The sequence below is a fragment of the Crinia signifera genome, chromosome 1 (assembly GCF_055691185.1).
Source record: "Crinia signifera chromosome 1, ASM5569118v1, whole genome shotgun sequence".
Lineage (NCBI taxonomy): Eukaryota > Metazoa > Chordata > Amphibia > Anura > Myobatrachidae > Crinia > Crinia signifera.
The window spans coordinates 177,646,758-177,668,737 of NC_139217.1; the positions used below are offsets into that span (position 1 = coordinate 177,646,758).

Sequence of the window (21,980 nt, forward strand, 5' to 3'; positions counted from 1 at the left end):
GCTCATTAAAACAACTGACCTATACAGTTATCTGCAGCTCCAGGAAGCCCGTTAGTGCATATACAGGTGTAATTCCCTGGGGTGTTTGTGCACTGAAACATCTCTCCACAGCCATGATTTCCTAGTGCACATTCATCGATATCTGCCAGACAAAGGTTTACAGTTAATAGAATATAATGTCTGAATTGAGAACACAAAAAAGTACTGTGCATCTGCAAAGAAATAGTAACAAAAAAGAGAATTACAGTTACATAGGAAATTAGCTATGGGGGTTCTTCAGAGTTGGGGCCATCCCGCGATAAAATCCAGCCATTGCTGGCCGTACGCAAGTTGATTGACAGGAAGCTGGCATTTGGGAGTCTCAGTGAAATTGCAGGCCTGCCCATGTGTTTTAAGGGAAGTCGTGTGATGTCAAATTCGGCACCGATCAGCCTGTTTCTATTGCACCTGCTGAGAAAGTCCTGGGCTACGCAAAGACTGCACACACTGGAAAAATCATTAAATGAATTTTCAGCTATATGACGATCAGCATAATATTCTCAAGCCTTGCACAGCAATTCGTAGCCTTGCACAGGGCAGCATTTCCCTCTGGCTCGGCGGCATATACCTCATACCAGGGCTCTGCAAATTAGCAGCCGTGCAAACTGGTCTGAATAATCCCCAATATCAGGATCAGGATGGAGCCAGACATCTGTATACCAGGCTGCTGTAAGCATACTGTCGAGGGAAAAAGCAGTAACACTTACAAATGTAATCAATGTTCTATATTTTGCTAAATTACTGCCATTACTATTACTCCATAAATATACTACATTTCTCCATGTTAGCTATTTAATGCTAGATATTAGGCTATAGAGAAAGCAGAATGACAAAAAACAAACACTTCTTGAAAAATGGCAGTGTCATATACAGGTTGAGTATCCCTTATCTAAAATGTTCGGGACCAGAAGAATTTTGGATAACTGATTATTCCGTATTTCAGTATATTTTTATATTTCAATGATGTATCTTGAGGTATCTTGCATTTAATGTTGTACAAACACACCAAACACATTAAATACACACAAATATATTTTATTTGTGCATAAAACAAGGTTTCAAAACATGACACAAAGAATGTGTACTATCTCAGGCACTGAATTTGAATGCCAAGCAATCATTTTCTTGCACATATTTAGTGCCAGTTACATATCATGTCCCCAGTAGTGCCAGTTACATATCATGTCCCCAGTAGTGCCAGTTACATATCATGTTCCCAGTAGTGCCAGTTACATATCATGTCCCCAGTAGTGTGAGTTACATATCATGTCCCCAGTATTGCCAGTTAGTACATATCATGTCCTCAGTAGTGTGAGTTACATATCATGTCCCCAGTAGTGCCAGTCACATATCATGTCCCCAGTAGTGCCAGTTACATATCATGTCCCCAGTAGTGCCAGTTACACATCATGTCCCCAGTAGTGCTGTTACAGATGTCCCCAGTAGTGCTTTTAGCAAGAAAAATCCTGTATAAGTAATGTTGTTTTTAACTAATGTCTCTTTTTCATATTTTTTAACCACTTGAATATTTACATTTTGCACTGTGCCCTTTTCTACTACAGCAGATTATTGTCACAAAATTTTCAACATCATGTCAACTATTTCCAAGGTGTTTAGCATAAATTTCAGATAATTCAAAATGCAAAATTGCCGATTTTTTGTGTGTTTAAAAACATATAATACTCTGCCAGCTGGTGTGGCATTGGCATTATTGTTGTTAGGATTTAAGTGGCAACTCCATGACCCTCATGACTATTCAACAGAAAAGGTTACTCAACGAGTTTAACTACTTGGTCATTGCAGATTTGAGCTGTGCCTTCATTATAATGATTTCCAAGAAATCTATGAACTTGTTCCATTTGTGTCCCTTACTCGTGCAGGTGGCAAAAGAAATGCAGATATAAGGCTTTATGCAAATATTTGGCTTTAGCCATTGATCTAAGGGCAGGGCCAGACAATAACGACACTGCAGCAGGTAAAGAAAGCAGTTGTGTTGTATATGAGCAATGTCCATGACTGCCTACAATGAAGCAACATGATAAATGCGATTGGCTCATTTCTGGCTTAGGAAACATCCAATCACACACTACTGCACATGGAGATTTGGCAGCTTCCCAATTAATGTAAAAATGTAATACGTTAATACACAAGCACATATATACAACGCATGCCATGTGATTTTTTATGGGCTGATGTACAAAGTCTTATACGGACATAAAGTGGCCAGAGATAAAGTACCAGCCAACCAGCTTTTGTCATTTTCCAAACACAAAAATAGAAGCTTAACACACACTGGACTTTGTTGCAGTGAAGGTAAAATTTACTTAAACCAGCATATTATACATTAACGTTGAATAACATAGTCAATTGACGGTGCTGGAGGAGCTCCTAGGAACTGAAAATCTAATACTCTAAACAGGTGATTGATGAGATTTATCAGGAAACATAGGGTCTGATTGCCATGCCTGCATTAGCAAGGGAACGGCCAGCATTTTTACAATTGTACAATTTGCACCTACAGGATGCATTACCTATTTATCCATTTAGTAATGTACTGTACATAACAAGGTCCTCACTCACTTGTCCCTGGAGAAATTACCCAGCCGGTCTAAATAGTAACTTAATATGGCTGACATATACTGTACCTGCTTGTTAGTTGTTACCGGTCACTATACGAAACAGGAATGTTTTTCTTTTTCAATTGAATTTGTATTATATAAAGCAATAAGGAAGTACAATACATATAAAATAAGACATAGTATTTCACAATGGGACAAATAAAGAATATAAAAAAATTCAAACTTTGCGAAAAATTTAACTCAAGAAAAAAACATGAAAGAACGGGGAACATGTACAAGACATACAGTCCCTTACTCTGATTGAGTCGGATGGCTCCGAATGCGGCCGGACAGCCGATGGTTGGTGTTTGTGCATGTGCAGCTGCGTATCTGCGCAGGTGCGAACGCCTCACACGTCCAAACACGACACGTGCAGAAAATGATCGTACAGAACCATCCGAGCACGTGGTGGAGAGGGACGTGAAGGGCTGATTTTGCTCATTACCATATGCGTACGCCCCGCGTTTCATGGGCCGCTGGGTGTACGTATGGTAATCCAGCTGTGACACACGTGTGGGGGGCGGACATATGACATAGCCGGATGCCAGCTGCCCACCCATATCCCTGCTTTTGCACGGAGAAATACCCGAGTGGTCTGGAGCACTCGGTGCTGCATGACCACTCGGTCCAGCATTCGATGGTCGGCGACCATCGAATGATGGGGGAGGTTCCCACAGATGGAGGAGGTGTTCACATGAAAAATCCACTCGCAGTCCGTTCGGTCTGCGTTTTACCGCATTCGGACGGTGTGAGCGAGCCTTACAGAAGGCGGGCTAAGAACACCCGGTTCCTGTCCGAAAAATACGCATCCATCCGATTCAACTAGAATAAGGGCCACAGAGACAAGAGGGGAAAGACGAAGCGATAAATATGTCAAGTGTTCAGGAATGTCAAAATAAACAGGAATGTTTTTATTATATTGCTTGTACTCTTTAATTATATTGTACTTTTATTATATTACACGGTACTTATGTAGTATCTGGGCGTCCGATTTAGAAATCGGATCGGATCGCATCGCATCGCATGCGACCAAATCGTATGCGATGCGATGGTCAAGATTTTTCCATAGGATTCAATGTTAAAATGGTCTGAGTCCATTTTAACATAGAATTCAATGGGAAAAAGGGGTCCTTTTCCTTTCCCCACTATCCAAGTGGGCATGGAGTTGGATATAAACCTGTGGCGAGCGCAGCGAGCCACCGAGCCCGAAGCGTGGCGAGCGTAGCCAGCCCCGCAAGGGGACACAGAATACTTTTTAAGAAATATGCGTCCCCTCGCGGGGCTCGCTTCGCTCGCCACGCTTCGGGCACGGTGGCTCGCTGCGCTCGCCACACTATATAAAATCAACTCTATGCCCACTTGGATAGTGGGGAAATGAACAGGACCTTCTTAACATTGAATCCTATGCAAAATCGCATCGCATCTGATTGTATGCCTTAAGGTAAGGCATACAATCACAAAATCGGCAGCCCAGATACTACATAAGTACCTATTTCACTTATGATATTGTACTCTTAGAATATTGAAATCACCCCCCCCCCCCGCCCTTCCCCTGGATAGTAGTGTACACAGATAGACACTAGTCCATATATACATAACATCAGAAAACACCCATGCCTTGAGACATTTAGTCAATTGTGTAAATAAGCTTTTTGGACTGTACTTACCAATGCACTCCAGTCCGTTTCCCAGAAAGCCTTCTCTGCACTTGCACATATAACCACCCTCCATATTGATACATTCTGCCAGTGGATCACAGGCAGCAAACTGTACAGAGCATTCATCAATATCTGCAAGGAAAAATTATGATATGAAATGGATCTTATAATACTTATAATCTGATAAAGAGAATAAAGCATTATTTTCACAATCACGTAGTAGTAGTAGTACGTTTATTTATAAGGCGCCGCAAAGTGTCCGCAGCGCCGTACATAGCAAACAAAAAAACAAATGACAAGGTAACGTACAGGGTGTTTTGAAAAATACAGTATAAATAGGGGTATAGCTGGTAGAAATAAAATCAGCATCAGTTCAGAAGTAGGTGTCAAAATTGTCGAGGAGACTGAAGATGAAGTTGAGGAAGGGAAGAAGAGGACAGGAGGACAGGTGAGGTAAAGAGGTAGGGTGAGTACGTGATGCAGGAGGACCCTACTCATAAGAGTTAACATACTAAAAATAGGTGGGTGGACGAACGAAAAACAACAGGATAAGTAGGAACGGAGGGGAACGGAGGCAGGATAGGAGGATCAAAAGAGGTTAGGAGGAGGGATAGGCTAGTCGAAAAAAGTGGGTTTTGAGGGAGCGCTTGAAGGAGGTAAGGGAATCAGAAAGCCTGATGGGTGGCGGGAGGTTGTTCCAGTGCAGGGGGCAGCGCGAGAGAAGTCTTGGACACGGGAGTGGGAGGAGGTGATTAGGTGAGAGGTCAGTCGGCGGTCAGCGATGGAGCGAAGAGGACGGGAGGGAGTGTGGATAGAGATCAGTGAAGAGAGGTAAGGAGGGGTGGTGGAGGAGAGAGCCTTGTAGGTGGTGGTGAGGAGTTTAAAGAGAACTTGGAAAGGAATGGGGGGCCAGTGAAGAGATAGACAGAGGGGGGAGGCGGAGGTAGAGCGGCGGGAGAGGAAGATGAGCCTAGCAGCAGCGAATGGATTGGAGAGGTGCGAGGCGGGTGAGAGGTAGCCCAGAGAGAAGGATGTTGCAGTAGTCAAGGCGGGAGATGACAAGAGAGTGAATGAGAATTTTGGTCGCGTCAGTGGAGAGGAATGGTCTGATGCGTGAGATGTTGCGTAGGTGAAAGCGGCAAGACTGTGAGAGAGCACGAATGTGGGGGGTGAAAGAGAGGGAGGAGTCAATGATGACACCGAGGCAGCGCGTTTGGTCGGTGGAGGTGATCTCGGTTTCACTAATGCTGATGGAGATAGTGGGAGAAGAGGGGATGTTCGGGGGATGGAAGATTAGAAGTTCAGTTTTAGCCATGTTTAGTTTCAGGAAACGTTGGGTCATCCAGGCTGAGATGGCCGTGAGGCATTCGGAGACCTTGGACAGGAGTGATGGGGATAGGTCGGGGGAGGAGAGATAGATTAGGGTATCATCAGCATAAAGGTGGTAATGAAAACCATAGGAGCTGATGAGGGTGCCCAGAGTGGTGGTGTAGAGGGAGAAGAGGAGAGGGCCAAGGACTGACCCTTGGGGAACACCGACTGGCTGCGGGGTAGTAGGAGAGGAGGAGCTCGGAGTGGAGACGGAGAAGGAGCGATCGGAGAGGTATGAGGTGAACCAGGAGAAGACCGTGCCAGTGATGCCAAAGGAGCGGAGGGTGTTGAGCAGGAGAGGGTGGTCAACAGTGTCAAAGGCAGCCGACAGATCAAGCTGGATGAGGATAAAGAAGAGGCCTTTGGATTTAGCCGATAGTAAATCGTTAGTGACTTTGGTCAGGGCAGTTTCAGTGGAATGTAAAGGGCGGAACCCGGATTGGAGGGGGTCTAGAATGGAGTTAGCAGTAAAGTGGCTTAGGAGAAGATTATAGGTCAGACGTTCTAGGAGCTTGGAGGCAAAAGGGAGGAGGGAGATGGGCCTGTAGTTGTATGGAGAGTTGGGGTCCAGATTTGTTTTTTTTGAGAATTGGGGAGACAAGAGCGTGTTTGAAGGAGGAAGGGAAGATCCCAGAGGATAGGGAAAGATTAAAGAGGTGAGTCAGGTGAGAGCAGACTGACGGACTGAGACGACGGACAATATTGGAGGGGATAGGATCGAGCGGGCAGGTGGAGGGAGAAGCGGATTGAAGGATAGAGTGGACTTCAGCAGCAGTGGTGGGGTAAAATGAGGACAGGGGTTGGAAGGAGGGGAGTGTAGATGTAGGAGGGGAGGAGGGAGAGGGTAGAGGTCATGGCAGCAGTGATGGCAGTCCTGAGAGAGGAGATTTTGGTTGAAAAGTAGGTAGCAAAATCAGCGGCTACGATGGAGGACGGAAGAGCTGAAAGGGGGGGGGGGAGAGCAAGGAGTTGAAGGTGGCGAAGAGCCTGCGGGGATTGGATGATTGGGAAAGGATGAGGGACTTAAAGTAGGATTCCTTGGCCAGAGCAAGGGCAGAGCTGAAGGAGGAAAGAATGAATTTGAAATGGAGATAATCCGCAAGGGAGCGTGATTTCTTCTAGAAGCGCTCAGCAGTGCGAGAGCACTTTTTAAGGAATCGGGTGAAAGGCGAGTCCCACAGTTGGGGGTTGGAGCATCGAAGGGGGATAGAGGAGGGAGGGCAGGCAGAGTCCCGTACAAATTCTGATAAGAATACTACATTTTCTACACTACTAGCAAATGCCTTTTATAATCCCCCTGACTCCTCAAAATGAAGGTTATGGAATGTGGTCTCTACTGTACTTCTTCATCTTCTAGTTTCTGGTATAATATCAGTAATGTTAGGGTATGTTTGGCAGCTGTGTTCCAGGGGGGAGTTAGTGGAGTGAGCTGACTTTTAAATTCATAAAGTGCAAAACGATTTATGGTGTACTGTAAATTCACACGTGCCAAAAATATATGTGTGAAACAAATAAAGTTACACAGTATTTACATTCCAGAGTATATTTAATTATAATGTCAGTCTTGTATATAAAAAGAAATGTCAGCTACAGTATGAATTACATTATATAATATGGAGAAAAAATAATGTGTACTTTACAGCTTCTTAAAAATATTCACACTACTTTAATCAGGGGCACTTTTAGGGTTGGTTGGCATAATGCAGCAGTCTACCCAAAATCATTTACATTGGTGTCATTTTGCCAGTGACATATTTTGAAAGATAGTCGGATGCAGTAAAGGTTAAAACTCTTTAGCAGTTACGGAATCTTTTTCTACTTCTACACAGACCCATCTTTCCAAACATATCACCAAATGTGTGCCGGAAGAGGGGTGCCACACAGGCATCCACAGTGGCCAGTTGGTATAGGCAGAGAGTGTGGTATGAGACTGCCTAATTGTCTTGTGTGTACTGCACACCCTGCCCGCATGATAGACCACTCTCATCAATGATCTTATAAGTAGTACTGAAAAAGGGTGTCATTCATTTTTGCAAAGTGGTCTGGAAGTTTCATATGTAGAAATAATTGTTGAATTATATATTTAAAACAGTGTTTATTAATATGGCATTTTCCCATTGTGTATTTATACTATATATAGTATATATATGTATATGGCTATGATCATAAAACATGGCTTTTCATATGCAATTGAGCAAAGGTAATAACTAAAGTCAAAGTGGAGGAAGATAAAAAAAATTGCATTGTAATTATGACTTAATTATTCATGCAGGACTTATTGTATGAACACATTTTCATTTGATTGATGTTATAATATGTTTAACCCATGTTCTTATAGCCTATTAAGTATGACCTGATATTAGTAATCCAGTAATCCAATTTACACAATTTGCACATTGCTTGCACCATTCAGAAGCATTAATGCTTAGAACAGTAGAATAGAGTACTATAGGAGCACTTTTACATAGTACCCTATGCTCTACACTACACTCATTTGCACAAACCCCAAGGATAGTTAGTTTTAATTTTACTGCTGGATTCTCGATACAATTACTATTGTAAGCATAAAGACCAATCCAGAAAATTGAAAATGCAATTTCTAAACAGACAAATTAATAATAGAAATAATAACTTTTGTCATTTTTTTCATTAGAGGTAATATCATATGTAGTATTATTTATTATAATAATATAGTAAAAAGAGAATTCTTTGATCCCTTTATAGCACAGTGTATATTTACCAACAACTAGGTTACAAATACTATATTCTTACCTTCAATTATTTAAATGCATTTTAAACTAATGTAGAAAGTAACATAATAAAATAAAATAATATAAATTCTTTATGGCCTTAACATTTTCTCTCTATTAGAAGGTTTCACTTGTTTCTTTAGAATATTATTGTGCATGCAGCAAATATTTATTTAATAGTTTTCTAAAAACATAACTTCTACTATAGAAGTTAATTATCGTTGGTGTCTTGCCTAATTGTAGGAAATATATATTTTAGCTAGCTTCTGGACCTGGTTTATTTATACTTTCGTGGGTGCAGTAGTTGTGCTGGGAGAAGATCTGTCTCCTCTGAATAAACATTTTCTAACTTTTGTACAGTGACAATGGGCTAACAGAGCGAATAGTTCCACCCCAGTGATTAGGAACAAGCACATGCAATACAATTTTTTAACATGTTAACATAACTGCAGGTTTTGTCATGTAGATCCCTCTGGTATGTTCTCAGTTATTTCATAAAGGTCCTCAGTGCCAAGGAAAATAATGGTATTAAAGCTAGCCAATGTACGCGGCATTTCTGTGAGTTTTACAACAGTGGTTTGGCTCTGAGAACCCGTCATACCTTTATGTCACAAGTTCTCCAGTGAAAGTAAAAAGTAAGGGTTTGCCAAATGTCATTACCATTACAGGACTCTCCATTCCCGGTATAGCCTTCCAAGCACTGGCATCTTGGTCCATCCTCTGACGGCACGCAATGTGCATTGATATCGCACTGCCTGTACATACAGCCACTCTCATCTGTTTGGAGAACAAAGTTTACAACCTCACATTTCTGCCAAAGAAAGAATTACAGGCGTAACAGGTGCACCCGCTATGTGACCTTTTTAGATTACTTTTTCAGTTCAATATGGATTATTCTTAAAATACAATCATGGCAACTAGTTATTGCAGTGCACTATTGTCTATAGTTTCCTACAAAACCAGCTTTGACTAGATTAATATTATGAATTCATGGATCAGTTCTGTGTTGCAAATAAGACAGACAACACACATTTATAAATGAATGTGCTTCACTTTCTATATCGTTTTATTACAGACAGAGTGTTGTGTGATATTGCTCCTGTAATGCATAATACAGTATGTGTCATTCGCTTAGTTTAGTCTATGTATATTGAAATAATTTGTAAAATTAAGCGTCAAAACAACAAAAAGTGCAAAAAATATCAGTTTATTCAGATATAATAGCTTATAAAGGCAAAAGTGGCATGGATAGTGAACATCCTAGTAACACCTGCAAATATCTGCTTGTAGCATTGGGTAATGGGGCCCGCATATTAGGGGCCCGAATAAGCTAGATTAGAAAACATATCAGCCTTCCAATTAATAAAAAAAAAATCTACATTATTGAAAACTTGTTTTAATGTTCGGTAGACATATCTATAGGACATATCCTGATGAAGAGTATTTGACCAGAGTAAGCTTACTATGACCAAAGTTCCCTCCTAAATGAGGAATTTGAAAAAGATACAAACTTAGGATGGCAGTTCAATGAAAACTCCACTCTGAAGGGTTATACTGTGAATCTGCTGTGTATGTGTAGACAGGTATGTGCTGTGGGAATAATCTTTACAGACATGTTCCCAAATATTAGAGACAACCAACCTGTGCTCCTAGGACACACCTTAGAGTGGGAGCTGTAACAATGGGGTACCTTCATATTAAAAAGCTTCTCTTTATAATAGCTTTCAAAAGTTACCAAAACCATTAATTATAGAATTTTATTAGTTCATAAATCCATGGTTGACTTGCATTGCGTGTGAGGCTCCTACTAAGATGCCTTCTATAATGAACATATAAAAAGTATATAACATTCCATGGATTTAATCACTAGGAGTGGGGGCTGGAGTGACACAGAATTGACAGTCATTGTAATAGTGCTAATTTTGCGTTTAGAATAATTATAGTAGTAAATGATAAAGAGCTAGATAGATAGATAGATAGATAGATAGATAGATAGAGAGATAGATAGAAATAACATAAAAGGGACTCATAAGAGATACCGTACATCAAAGATAGCAGAAATATATTTATTACATATTAATTTATAGCAGCCCTACTATGTGGGACCTTTGGTGTTCTGCTGATCTGAGTGCAAGGATGATAAAGGTCACATGTTAACCGAAACATTGATATTGCCTAAATATGAAAGGGATACATCACTTAAATATTTGATGTATCTCTGGTTAATGTCCTTTTATAATGTTTTTATAAATCTGGATCTTGGTAGAGGTCGCAGTGGCTGACACCCCAGCCATTGGTGCTAATTTTCTAGATGTGAGTACAGACTTTTTGTACTATCCTGTAACTCGTACATGTTTGTGTGCCTGTATTTATTTACATCTAAGATGAAATTGTCAGCTTCATTCCTTACTCTCCATCACAAGATATAATGAACATTCCCTTGAGATAAGAGTTTTTTCTTTATGCTACCTCAATGGAGCCCATTGATATGTCTGTTACAAAAGAAAGCTTTTTAGAAGAAAAGAGACATATTTCTATTGGCAACATGTAATAGGCTAACAATCTTATTGAGATATTCCGACTAATGGTTCTTAATTATAATATAATACCTCCCAACATGACCCTCTCCAGGAGGGACACATTGCTCTGTTCCTGGACTTCCCTCTTAATGAATGATTCCCAACACCTGTGTTGAAACACCTTGGTAATCAATTAACCTGTTCAACACAGGTGATGGCAGTCATACCTTAAGTGGGAAGTCCAGGAACAGGGCAGTGTGTCCCTCCTGGTGAGGGGTCATGTTGGAAGGTATATAGGGGGAAATTTACTAAGATGTATATTCTATTTCACATGTGATGTTGCTATGGACAACCAATCAGATCCTGTCTACGATCTTCTAGAGCATGGGTCTTCAACCTGTGGCTCTCCAGATGTTGTGAAACTACATGTTCCAACATGCATTGCCACAATTTTTCCTATGAGAGCATGCCAAAATTGTCAGGGCATGCTGGGACATGTAGTTCTACAACATTTGGAGGGCCACAGGTTGAAGTCATGTGTTCTAGAGGGTGCTAAATAAATAAGAAATAGATTCTGATTGGTTGCCCATAGCAAAATCACATGTGAAGTAGAATACACATCTTAGTAAATGTCCCCCATAATACTGTATGTTACAAGTTATTTTACAGAAACATGGACAGAGATGGATAATATGTATGACAGCAAGCTGGCATGTGTCCTACCTGACACCAATATTTCTGCATCCAACTCATTGCTGCCATTTGCATCTTCTCTTATCCCAGTCCCATAGAAGTTGGTAGTAAGTGGGCCATAAAGGGAAGGCCGATATCTCGCTGTCTCATTGCTTACAGCTAGATGTTTTCTAGGCTCCTGTCTGATGTCTGCAATGGCTGCAACAGAGAAAACTGTCAAACTTCATCTTAAAGTAATTATATATTCACTGTATCTGTCATTACTAAGCTGCACAACTTGGCTCTCTCTTTTTTTTTTATTGTGAGTATTATAAGGGGAATTAGAGCATAATAGGATCAGTAGGTAAATATAGACAGCTAGTGACTAGAATGATGCTTTATTTTGGTCAGGTGTTTAGCTGACTCTCCCATAATTTGGTGCATGTTTTGTAATAAGCAGAGACTAAGTTTAAACCAAAGACCGAATCAGCGTTACACTTCTAACCAGCGGGCACATTTCACTTTGAACATGAGCCAGGGCTTAAGCCTGTGCCTTTAAAGAAGATGAACGAGGACACTCCCTCAGAATAGAGTGGTGCCAAGCCAGGATATCTGGACACATCACAAGTATTCTCAGATTAGATAGTCAGCACAGTAAAGCTTCTATTATGCTACATCAAGGCATCTAAAGCAGTTCTCTTCCCCTTTTCCATTCTTTATGTCTCAGCCAGAAATACAATTCAATCCATGAAGGGTATCAAAACAAAGTGGCTCTTCTAATTCCATCCTCCTAACACTATAAAAGATTATGATTGCAATGTAGTTACAAGCGTGTAGAAAAACAATGACTCACTTTTGCTTTATTGTCTATTTAGGGCGAACGTGCCCAGGACCAACAGTGTAATGAACGATAAGCTCACAAAACAAAACTCTCATAAATGATACACCTGAGTGCGCTTAAAATACCCTGTAAATAAAAACATATTTGGGAGAAGATTACACTAATCCCGTACTACCTGCTGTTGTTTCAGAGGCATTAGCAGTTTTTCCACGGCACTATTTCATAAAGTCTTTATTGAGCAAATGATAAGCCTGCAGTCTGCTCTCGCAAATCACCACTCTAACACCTTTTTATGAATGGAAAAGTCTTCTTCCATAATGAGCTCATCAGTGTCAGCTGTCAGGCTGGAGTTTTCCACTTATACCGAGGGAAGACATATTGATAAGTGAAGCCTTGTGTTATAGTTATCTGCTGGATCATGTAACGTATTTATAATGTATTTTCCTTTTCCTTTCTAAATCGAATATCCCATGTGTAAGTTAATAAAACTTCTCTATGAAATAGGACAGATTGTGGGCTTTTGTTATTTTGCTCGACACACTTTAAGATTTTTAAAACAATATGGTTGATTCCGACTAATCGGAATGACCAATCGGTTAAAAGCTTACTGTGTTTTAGCTTGATCATGATCCAATGTGGTTGCCCGCGGGTCGTTCATCGAGTCTGCCGATCCCTTTTGCAGGTGGAAAGATGAACAAAAGGTTGTGCATGATTTGGACACATTGTTGTGTCTGTATGCATGATGAACAATGTGGCAATGATGTGGTATATGATTTGCCGGGTTAGTTGGGTCATTAAACGACCCATCTAATCCTCTGATTGTTGACTCAATTGTTCTGTGCGTGGACATGATCAGAGGTGTTCTGGATTTGAAGGTAAATTGGATAGACATTGGATTGGATCCAATATCTATCCGTGTGTGGGAACCTTTACTGATGGATTTCAGAGAAATATATTACTCTGCAGCCTTGCGAGTCGACCAGAATAAGGTCTATTGTGCGGCCAATAAGTAAGTGTGTGTGTGTACCAGAATTGGCCACATGGTAGGCAGATACATCAGTCTGCACACAGGTTGTGTAAGTGTGTACCCAGTCCTAGGGGGTCACTGAGTGTTTGCACACCCCTGATGTAGCTGTTAGTATCCTACAGTATATTATAAAAGGCTAACGCTGCTTCTCACCTCTTTGGGGAAACTGCATGTTTTGCAAGCCTACGGTGCCCAACTAAGCAATGGAAGTGTTTTTACTTCTAATGTGAAGAAGATGTACTAATGTGAAGAAGTCATTGGGGGGTGCATTAACATCCGCCACCTTACATCGCCAGCATTCGTCAGTTACCGCATTGTTAATGATCGCATATGCAGTTATGCACTAACATATGCAATTAATAATGCTGAGGACAGCTCATGCAATCGCAGCTGTCCTCTGCGAAGTGGCTTCGGCGTTGGACTTTTGGTCTGATGGAGCTGGAGGGATGGCGCCGACAGCGGGGCATGCTCGGAGGGATCCATGAGGGATCCCTCAAATACCACGGCGGAGAGAAGCCTATAGGCTTCTATAGGGTAATGTCAGCTTTTTCAGGCGTTACTCAATATTGTGAAAACCCTAGCGATCCACTTTTAGTGCATGGGGAAATGCGGTAAAAACCCTGATAATGCAGTTTTTATAGCATTTTCCCTTAAATGCATCTTCCCCAAAGTCCATAGCAACCAGTAAGCTTCCAAATATAATTTATTTAACAGTTTAGAAAATGACAGAAGCTTTGGTTGCTATTAGCGGGATGCAGTTTAAATCCCGGCGGTTGGGATCCCGGCATTCAAAATCCCGACGTCGGAATCCCGAATGCCGAAATCCCGACACTTTCTCCCCCCGTGGGTGTCCACAACACCCTCGGAGGGAGAACAAATTAGTGTGCCAAGCGTAGCGAGGCACCAGTCCCGCTGCGTGGTGAGCGCAGCGAGCCCGCAAGGGGGGGCGATCCACGTCCACCCCTTGTCGGGATTTCGGCGTTCGGGATTCCGGCATCGGGATTTTGAACGCCGGGATCCCGACCGCCGGCTTTTCATGCCGAATCCCTATTAGCAACCTCTCCACTATCTCTACAATGCTACCATTGATACGCACTGCTGCAGATACGCTATGAACTAAACAATTTATAGAAGAGAAAATGTCACTGCACCATCAGAAAAAGGAATCTTTTTGATACTGTTAATTTAAAAGGGAGCTGCTTTAAAACATAAAACTTTTTCAGTATCTGACTCGCAGGTGTGTATTCATACAATGTCCATGGTATTTGTGGTATTCATAACATGTGCAACATAATACTTAGGAATAACTTAAGGTCCCTGTCACACCATGTCAGCTCAGTTGATGATGGTATGACAACCGAATCAACAGACATTAGTCCTGACAGTGTAATTTTCATTACATAGCAGAATAAAGCAGCCCCATCACATACAGCCCTGAGTTAAACTGTCATGATTTGATTTACTTTGTTGGCTTACTGTCACATAATTCATTTTTAGTTAATTCAATATACAAAATTGTTAGCAAAAAAATAAACAAAGAACACACTGGAAATAAAGCCACGGCAAAATGTACATACATGTCATAAACTGTTCAATAATAGCCCTAGGTACTGTGTACTGTATGTACTGTTTGTGATGACACCAGGTCTCCAGGTATCAGTTTTGGGTACCTCATGTTTCAGGACTTTAAAATGCATACAACAAGTAGAAGTGGCAAAAGCAGGATTTTAAGAGTGGGGTTTCCAAATGTGATCCAAAATCTCCCTCTCTCCAGCACATTGCAGTACATACGGGAGTCTGGGGGAGTGGTAACAGTCCTGGAAATTGTTTTTTTTTATAAACTGGATACTGTATGGAATACAGTATTAATATTTAACAGTACATATGGTCTATAGTATATACTGCTTTAAACAATTAAAGTGGCCAGGAAATGTTTAAACATCATAATAAATAAATACACAATCATAATAGAACCAGTACTGCTCTTTCTAAGCTAACAATCTCCCACTTCATGGTAAGGCTCCTTTCTCTTCCTCCTGGCAGCTACTCTCTGGTCCATTGCAATGTTTGAGAGATCAGATCCACACATACAGTAAATGTGGTAGAAGAAGCTGGTGCACTAGGCATGTGCAGCAGCTCTGCTCTGTCCCTTATACTGCATGATGTGGTGGCAGCTCTATTGATCATATTATATGCCAGTGCTATTGTTGTCATAATTTAAGGCACTTGTAAAGAAGAGGGGGGTTTCCGGGCAAACAGAACCCCCCCCCCTGCGTTTGCATATGCGGTAGATAAAATAGCATCTTGCAGCCTATTATTATCTGGCCCTTTAGAGTCACCATGCCAATGCTCGTTTAGTATGTTTAAATATCAAAGCATAAAAGTGTATTATTTGCTTAATGTTTATCCAGTATTATAACATATAGGTACTGGACGAAAAGTGGAAACTCTGGGCAAATGATGGATACCAATCATATACAGGTTGTGCCTTATGTATTATTATAAACATAAAACCCCTGTGTGATCAGGTTCATGAATATATTATGATTGACTATAAAATATGACTGGCATGGCTGCAAGCAAAACCTTGGTGACTATAAAATAAAAGAGTTTGGAAGGGTGCATCTAGCAGGTACTTCAGTGACCGAGACAGTTCAACTTGGTACAGTGGGCCCAATTGTGACCTGATCCCACAGCTGCCAAATCGCACGGTTCACAGAACACATGCACAAGGGCATCGTGACGAACTCCTGCAACTAGTTCTGTTCGCTGGCCTTACGCAAGGTAATTGACAGGGAGTGGGCATGTATATGTGTGTGTGTTTGGGGGGTGACGTCAGCTTCTGCCCGGATGCGCCTGTTTTTCATCGTAGCGCAGTAAGTCTCAGGCTGCGTGGTGCCTGTGATGACTTGTGCCCTATGTAAAAATCATCCGATGGTGAGCCTGTTATAAAGGATTTCAGACATATTTGCATGGGTGTGAACAGATGTGCACCTGTACACTTCAATGCGCACATGAAGCAAATGAATTAGCAAGGCGGGATATCACTGGAGAAGAGCGGAGGCTTAACTGATTGCAGCCGTGCGATCAGGTCTGAATTACCCCCCTGTGTCACAAGCACTGTTGTTTTATGTGATGTCAGCAGGGTACTTTGGGCCAAAATACCATCTTCAAAGGCCAACAATGAATGGTAGTACATACTGCAGGATTGTGCTATATGTGCATTCATTTAAGAAGCACGGGAAACTAGATTGTTTACTGCAGATCCATTGACGTATAATGTAATGCTTTCCATGCCTTTTCTGGTATTTCATCTTACCCGGTTTGCTGGATGACTGTATGGTGGGAGTGTACATTAGGCGGACAAGTAGACGCATTTGGTTATGCACATAAATAAACACTGCCGGGTCCTCATATTATACAATTCATAAATCCCCTTAAACCTGGACAATGAAAACAGTTTGAAAGGCTTCCATCTAGGGATGATGGAAGAACTTTCCCACAAACCACCATCCCAAAAAAAAACCGTCAAAAATTGGTTGAATATTTCCTGCTAACATATTATGTGAGAGAAGATAATAACGTACTGACAGGCGCTGTGTGTGAGACGGAGCTGCTGCTGTTCCTATGAATCATGTCGTAGGCTGTGCAACATCTGTCTTATTCGGCAAACTCATTATATCATATGCTACTTATTTACATGGCCCGAGGACAGTGCATCCGTTTGCCTTGTTGTACCTGTAATTTCTTCCAGAGATCTTTAATACATCAAATATCAGTAAAATCATGGGCATATAAACGAAGCTTGAATCTGATCATGTCTATTGTGCAAGTCTTTCAAAGTCTTTTCAAAGGAGCTTGTGAAACGCTGATAGAATTTGGCTACGTTTCAGATTCAATATTTTCCTTTGGTAAAAAGAAGAAAGGAAAGTTTTGCCAGAGGCAACTAAAATATGTCATAGTTAATCATAATAGGGATTTATAGCTCTCTTAGGTCATATATCACAATGGCTCACAATAGGTTTGTACAGTGTTCAGAGACTGACTCGACTATAAAAATAGACATCGGTCTGGTATTCATTTTTAGTAATACACTGATTTGTTTAGTGTTGCCAGTTTTACAAGCGCTGTAGACCTATATTAGTTACTATTTAAGAGGACACAGTGTCATGACAATGTAAGCGATGTTATACCCTCTAAGCATAATTATGTGGTCATGTGTCATGTTTATGGGGTCAGCGTGTTTTCCAAAAGGCCTGAAAAAGTTAGTGGCTAGTGGTAATAATGCCTTCTGTCTTTGTTATCACTCTTGCCTCTAGTTACTACTTAAATAGGGAACATGAATGACATGATGACAATGAGGATTAGATGGGCTTCTGCCATGCCATCCTTTCCCCCAGCTGTTCTTAGAGTCTGAGTCTAATTCCACAGTTAGTTAAAGGACAATAGACTAACGTTGAGGACAGCAGTCTGGAATGCAGAAACCTGAGACCTCGTCACTGTTATCTGTCCAGGCGGAGACATTTGCTCAAGAAAACTGTCATTTGAAAGATTATTTGCAATAATACATAGTAATAATACAGTTATCAGGGATGTTCTTTTGCATTTGGGCCTTTGGTCCTTTACTAGATTTATTTCATATATCTAGGGTCCATGTGCAGATAATGTAATAGGTAATCGTCAGGGGTGGTGTTAAGCCCTAGAGCGCCCTAGGCAGTGTTCCCCCTCCTGTCAGATACAGATTGGAGATGTCATTATAATAGTAGTAACGTAATACAATGTATCACAAAGTTAAATTCACACGATGAAAGACATGACTGCTGACTCCTTTCCTTTGCATATAAAGAGCCTGTCGCACATAATCAGTTCTCATTATCCAGGCTGGTGTTCTGCTCTCATCCTTCTCTCTCCCAGGGCTGCCATCGAGGGGGGACTACGGGAACTGGAGTCCGGCCGCTGGACAGAGAGATGGGGCCAATGCTAGCTTCTACCGCCAATACCTGATGAGCTGCACCAGGCTGCACAATAACATCAGACTGATGAGCAGGGTGGACTTCCTAGAACAAGCCTTCCCTCTGCATTGGCGTTCTCGGAATTGTTCCTTCAGGCCTGCAGTGCTACACCTACAGTAGTGTGAAGTCACAGGGTGGAGAGGTGCGGCAGGATCTGTTTATTTTTTTGGGGGGGGGGGGGGCTGTCAATTTTGTCAGTTCTGGGCCCCAGAATTTCTGACGGAAGCCCTGCTCTCTCTGGTTAAGCTTGTTATCATGGGACTGTTTCTCTGCTCATATTTACGGCATTTTGGAATGCTGGTCATTTGTCATAAATGTCACTTTTCTAGATGGTTTAAAAATCCTTTAAGAGAACGTAATCTAGTTAACATTATGGAGTGTCAACCTGAAATGCTTATGTAATTATTATTATTTTTTTAAACAAATTACCTTCACATTAAGTAAAGTTAATGGCAAACCTCAATTGAAACCATATTTAAAAATAGAATGTCTTAGCACTTTTTGCATTAGTCTAAGTTGTTGTTCTTTGGTAAAGGAATCTTAATGAAAGCTACAAGTGTTTATGTGTCACTTGGAATCCCATGCAGAATGTTGTTTTTCTAGTGTGTAAATCCCAAAGTGGAGTAGGAGCTAGTAGAGTCCTCTACTGCACTGTACACAAAGATCACAGTGCTGTGAGTAATCACCCTATGGACAGATTCCTAGGCAGAGTGGGCCAGATGTATCAAGCTTCAAAAAGTGATAAAATGGAGAGTGATAAACCACCAGCCAATCAGCTCCTATCGCTCATATTACAGGCTTGGTTTGAAAAATGACAGGTAGGAGCTGATTGGCTGGGGGTTTATCACTCTTCAACTTTATCACTTTTTGAAGCTTGATACATCTGGCCCTCTGATAAATGTTCCTGCAGTGCTTCTCCCACCTTGGTCTCCTGCTAGTCAGTAATATATAAGTAAAACAAATTTAGATCCATGAACTTTATATCATGTGACACCATTATTTGACTGTATTGCTTTATCTCATCATGGAGGACAGCAGGGAAAACAGGCAGAGATGGAGGAGAGAAAAATGGGAAGAGAAAACTATTCTCTAAACATGAAAATAAATCACAGGAAAATTGTTATGTAAGAGATTGTAAAGAAACAACTTACACCAGTTCAACTTCTAGCCCCACATTACCACCATAAGTACCACTTGTAAAAACTACACCCCAAAAGACAGTAAAAACTAATAGGTAAAGAGAGAAAGTGGAAATAGTGACAGAGAGGTCCTTTAAATGATATATGAATAAATGAATAATAAATAATAACTTAATTTATTTATTATTATTCCTTATTTATTACCAGTTATTTATAAGGCTTGCCTGGCATCATCTGAAGCAAGTCATCTAAAGCAAGCAATGAGTTAGAACTGGAGTTTGGACTTGATTTGGTTATAGACCGAAACACTGCCACATTTTATTTAGTTTTTCCCAAATTACTATCTGTCTCAGCCTCTGAGAAAAGCTATGTATTACTCTTTGTTTTACTGTTTCTTTACCATGATCTTCATCATATACCTCTACCCCCACTGTATGCAAATCCTGTATGCTGTACCTTCGCTGGTCGCACACCCTGCCAGCAACAAGCTGGCAGGGTGTGTCAGCTTTGGAAGAAAAGTGGTTCATAAATACAAATACTATTACTGCTGCCTTTGAGCAGCATGATCAAGATGGCGCCGCTGATGGCTGCCTAGGAGCTGTGCAGCTCAGCCAAATATGTTCCCTGTGTGATAACTGTACTGTCTCTGCTTGTATTGTTACCTACCTGGCTGTTTCGGCGACCAGTGGCGCCGCTGATGGCTGCCTAGGCACTGTTCAGCTTGGTGGGTATGTGTTCCCTGTGTGCTAACTGTACTGTCTCTGCTTAATGTTACCTACCTGGCTGTAGCAGTGACCAGTGGCGCCGCTGATGGCTGCCTAGGCGCTGTGCAACTCGGTGGGCATGTGTTCCCCACATGTAATGTCTTAATGTAATGTATGTAATGCCTTCCCCCCCCCCCCCTTCATCCCTGCTTGATGCTGCACTGTAAATCCACAAAAAAATCCTAGTGTGCGCAAGCAAGTGGCCAATAAAGTTGATTCTGATTCTGATATAGGGCAGACATATTTCACAGCAGTTTTCAGACAATTTTTGGTGGTTTACACCAGTCCTTGGCCCAGTGAAGCTTACAATCTATGGCCCTTATTCTGATCAGTGCGTACATTCCCGAATTCTTACGGAGCGGGCCGCACACAACGCTATGCGGACATCGTCCGTAGAAACGCCCATTGAGCCTCCGCATTCGGATGGACTCACTCTTTAAGAATTGGGCGTGTGTACGGACGACCTAAAAACCTTGCGTGGCACCACAAGTGCCACAATGACCTGGCACTGCTTAGCGCTGCACACCCCCATTACACCGTCACCCATGAAGCTCTCCACCCCTGGGAACCCTCCATCTCCCTAGCTTCACCCATTAAATACGGCACACCTATTGCCGGCTAAATGCAGACTCCCCAAGTCTCCCCATAGAGTCACACAGCCTCCCGTCTATATTTAGAAGCTCATTCCACGCTAGTTGATAGCGCTTTGCCGGGCTCTGTTATTACTGTGGCACTACAAGTGCCAGAATGACCTGGCACTGTGCAGCACTGCAAACACCCATTACACTGTCACCCATGAAGGGCTCCACCCCTGGGATCCCTCCATCTCCCTAGCTGCACCCAATAAAGACGTCACCCCTAAGCACCCCTATACCTGACTAAATCCAGACTCCCCAAACTCACACAGCCTCCCGTCTACATGTACAATTTGAGACAACATAGTACAGCTGAATGCACAACCAGTCAACAGTCAAAGTCAAAGTTAAATGTAATAGGGTGTGAGAATCAGAAAGTGAGAGATTTTTATTAAAACAGCAATCATTTACACTGCAAAACCAGGTTGATTTTGCCATGTAAATGATTGCTGCTTTAAAAATTGTCCACATATATTTGAAATAGCAGTGGATATCAGAAACACTATAAATAATTTATAGTTATATATTTCTGTATCATAACATCACATAAATATGTTAAAATTATTTTAAACAAAAGACAATCATAGAGAAAAGAAGGAAAATATATCTAGTAATTGTTGAAGATTACCTAACTTGGCCAAAGGATGCACGACCACAAGTGCTGAAGGCCTCTGCATACTCCCCCGGAGACGTACCCAGCTGCCCGGGTTCCTCTTGTCCATTCTAATAATTGATGGCTGCAGCCAGTCAGACAACCATATGTGATCTTCAAATACTGCTATACCAAAGGGATGGCCTGCAAATGATATACAGTTATAGTCCTGCACATTTATTTCATTCATCACATAGTCAAATTTATCCAGACTTACATGAATGCAAATGCAGGTGTACAGATGTTGTGGGTGTGAAAGTTTCATAGGACCCAGTGCAAACAA

General features: G+C 41.5%; 1 protein-coding gene across 1 annotated transcript in view; it reads right to left on the reverse strand.

Moving 5' to 3' along the window:
* The window catches only part of EGF (epidermal growth factor), a 125,092-nt gene that overhangs the window by 19,241 nt on the left and 83,871 nt on the right, over positions 1–21,980 (reverse strand). Inside the window, exons 14-18 of the mRNA XM_083178130.1 lie at positions 21,674–21,841; positions 11,679–11,846; positions 9,097–9,213; positions 4,325–4,447; positions 20–142 (exon numbers count right to left, since the gene is read on the reverse strand). Of these exons, the coding sequence (XP_083034256.1) occupies positions 20–142; positions 4,325–4,447; positions 9,097–9,213; positions 11,679–11,846; positions 21,674–21,841 (699 nt within the window). The remainder of the gene's footprint in view (positions 1–19; positions 143–4,324; positions 4,448–9,096; positions 9,214–11,678; positions 11,847–21,673; positions 21,842–21,980) is intronic.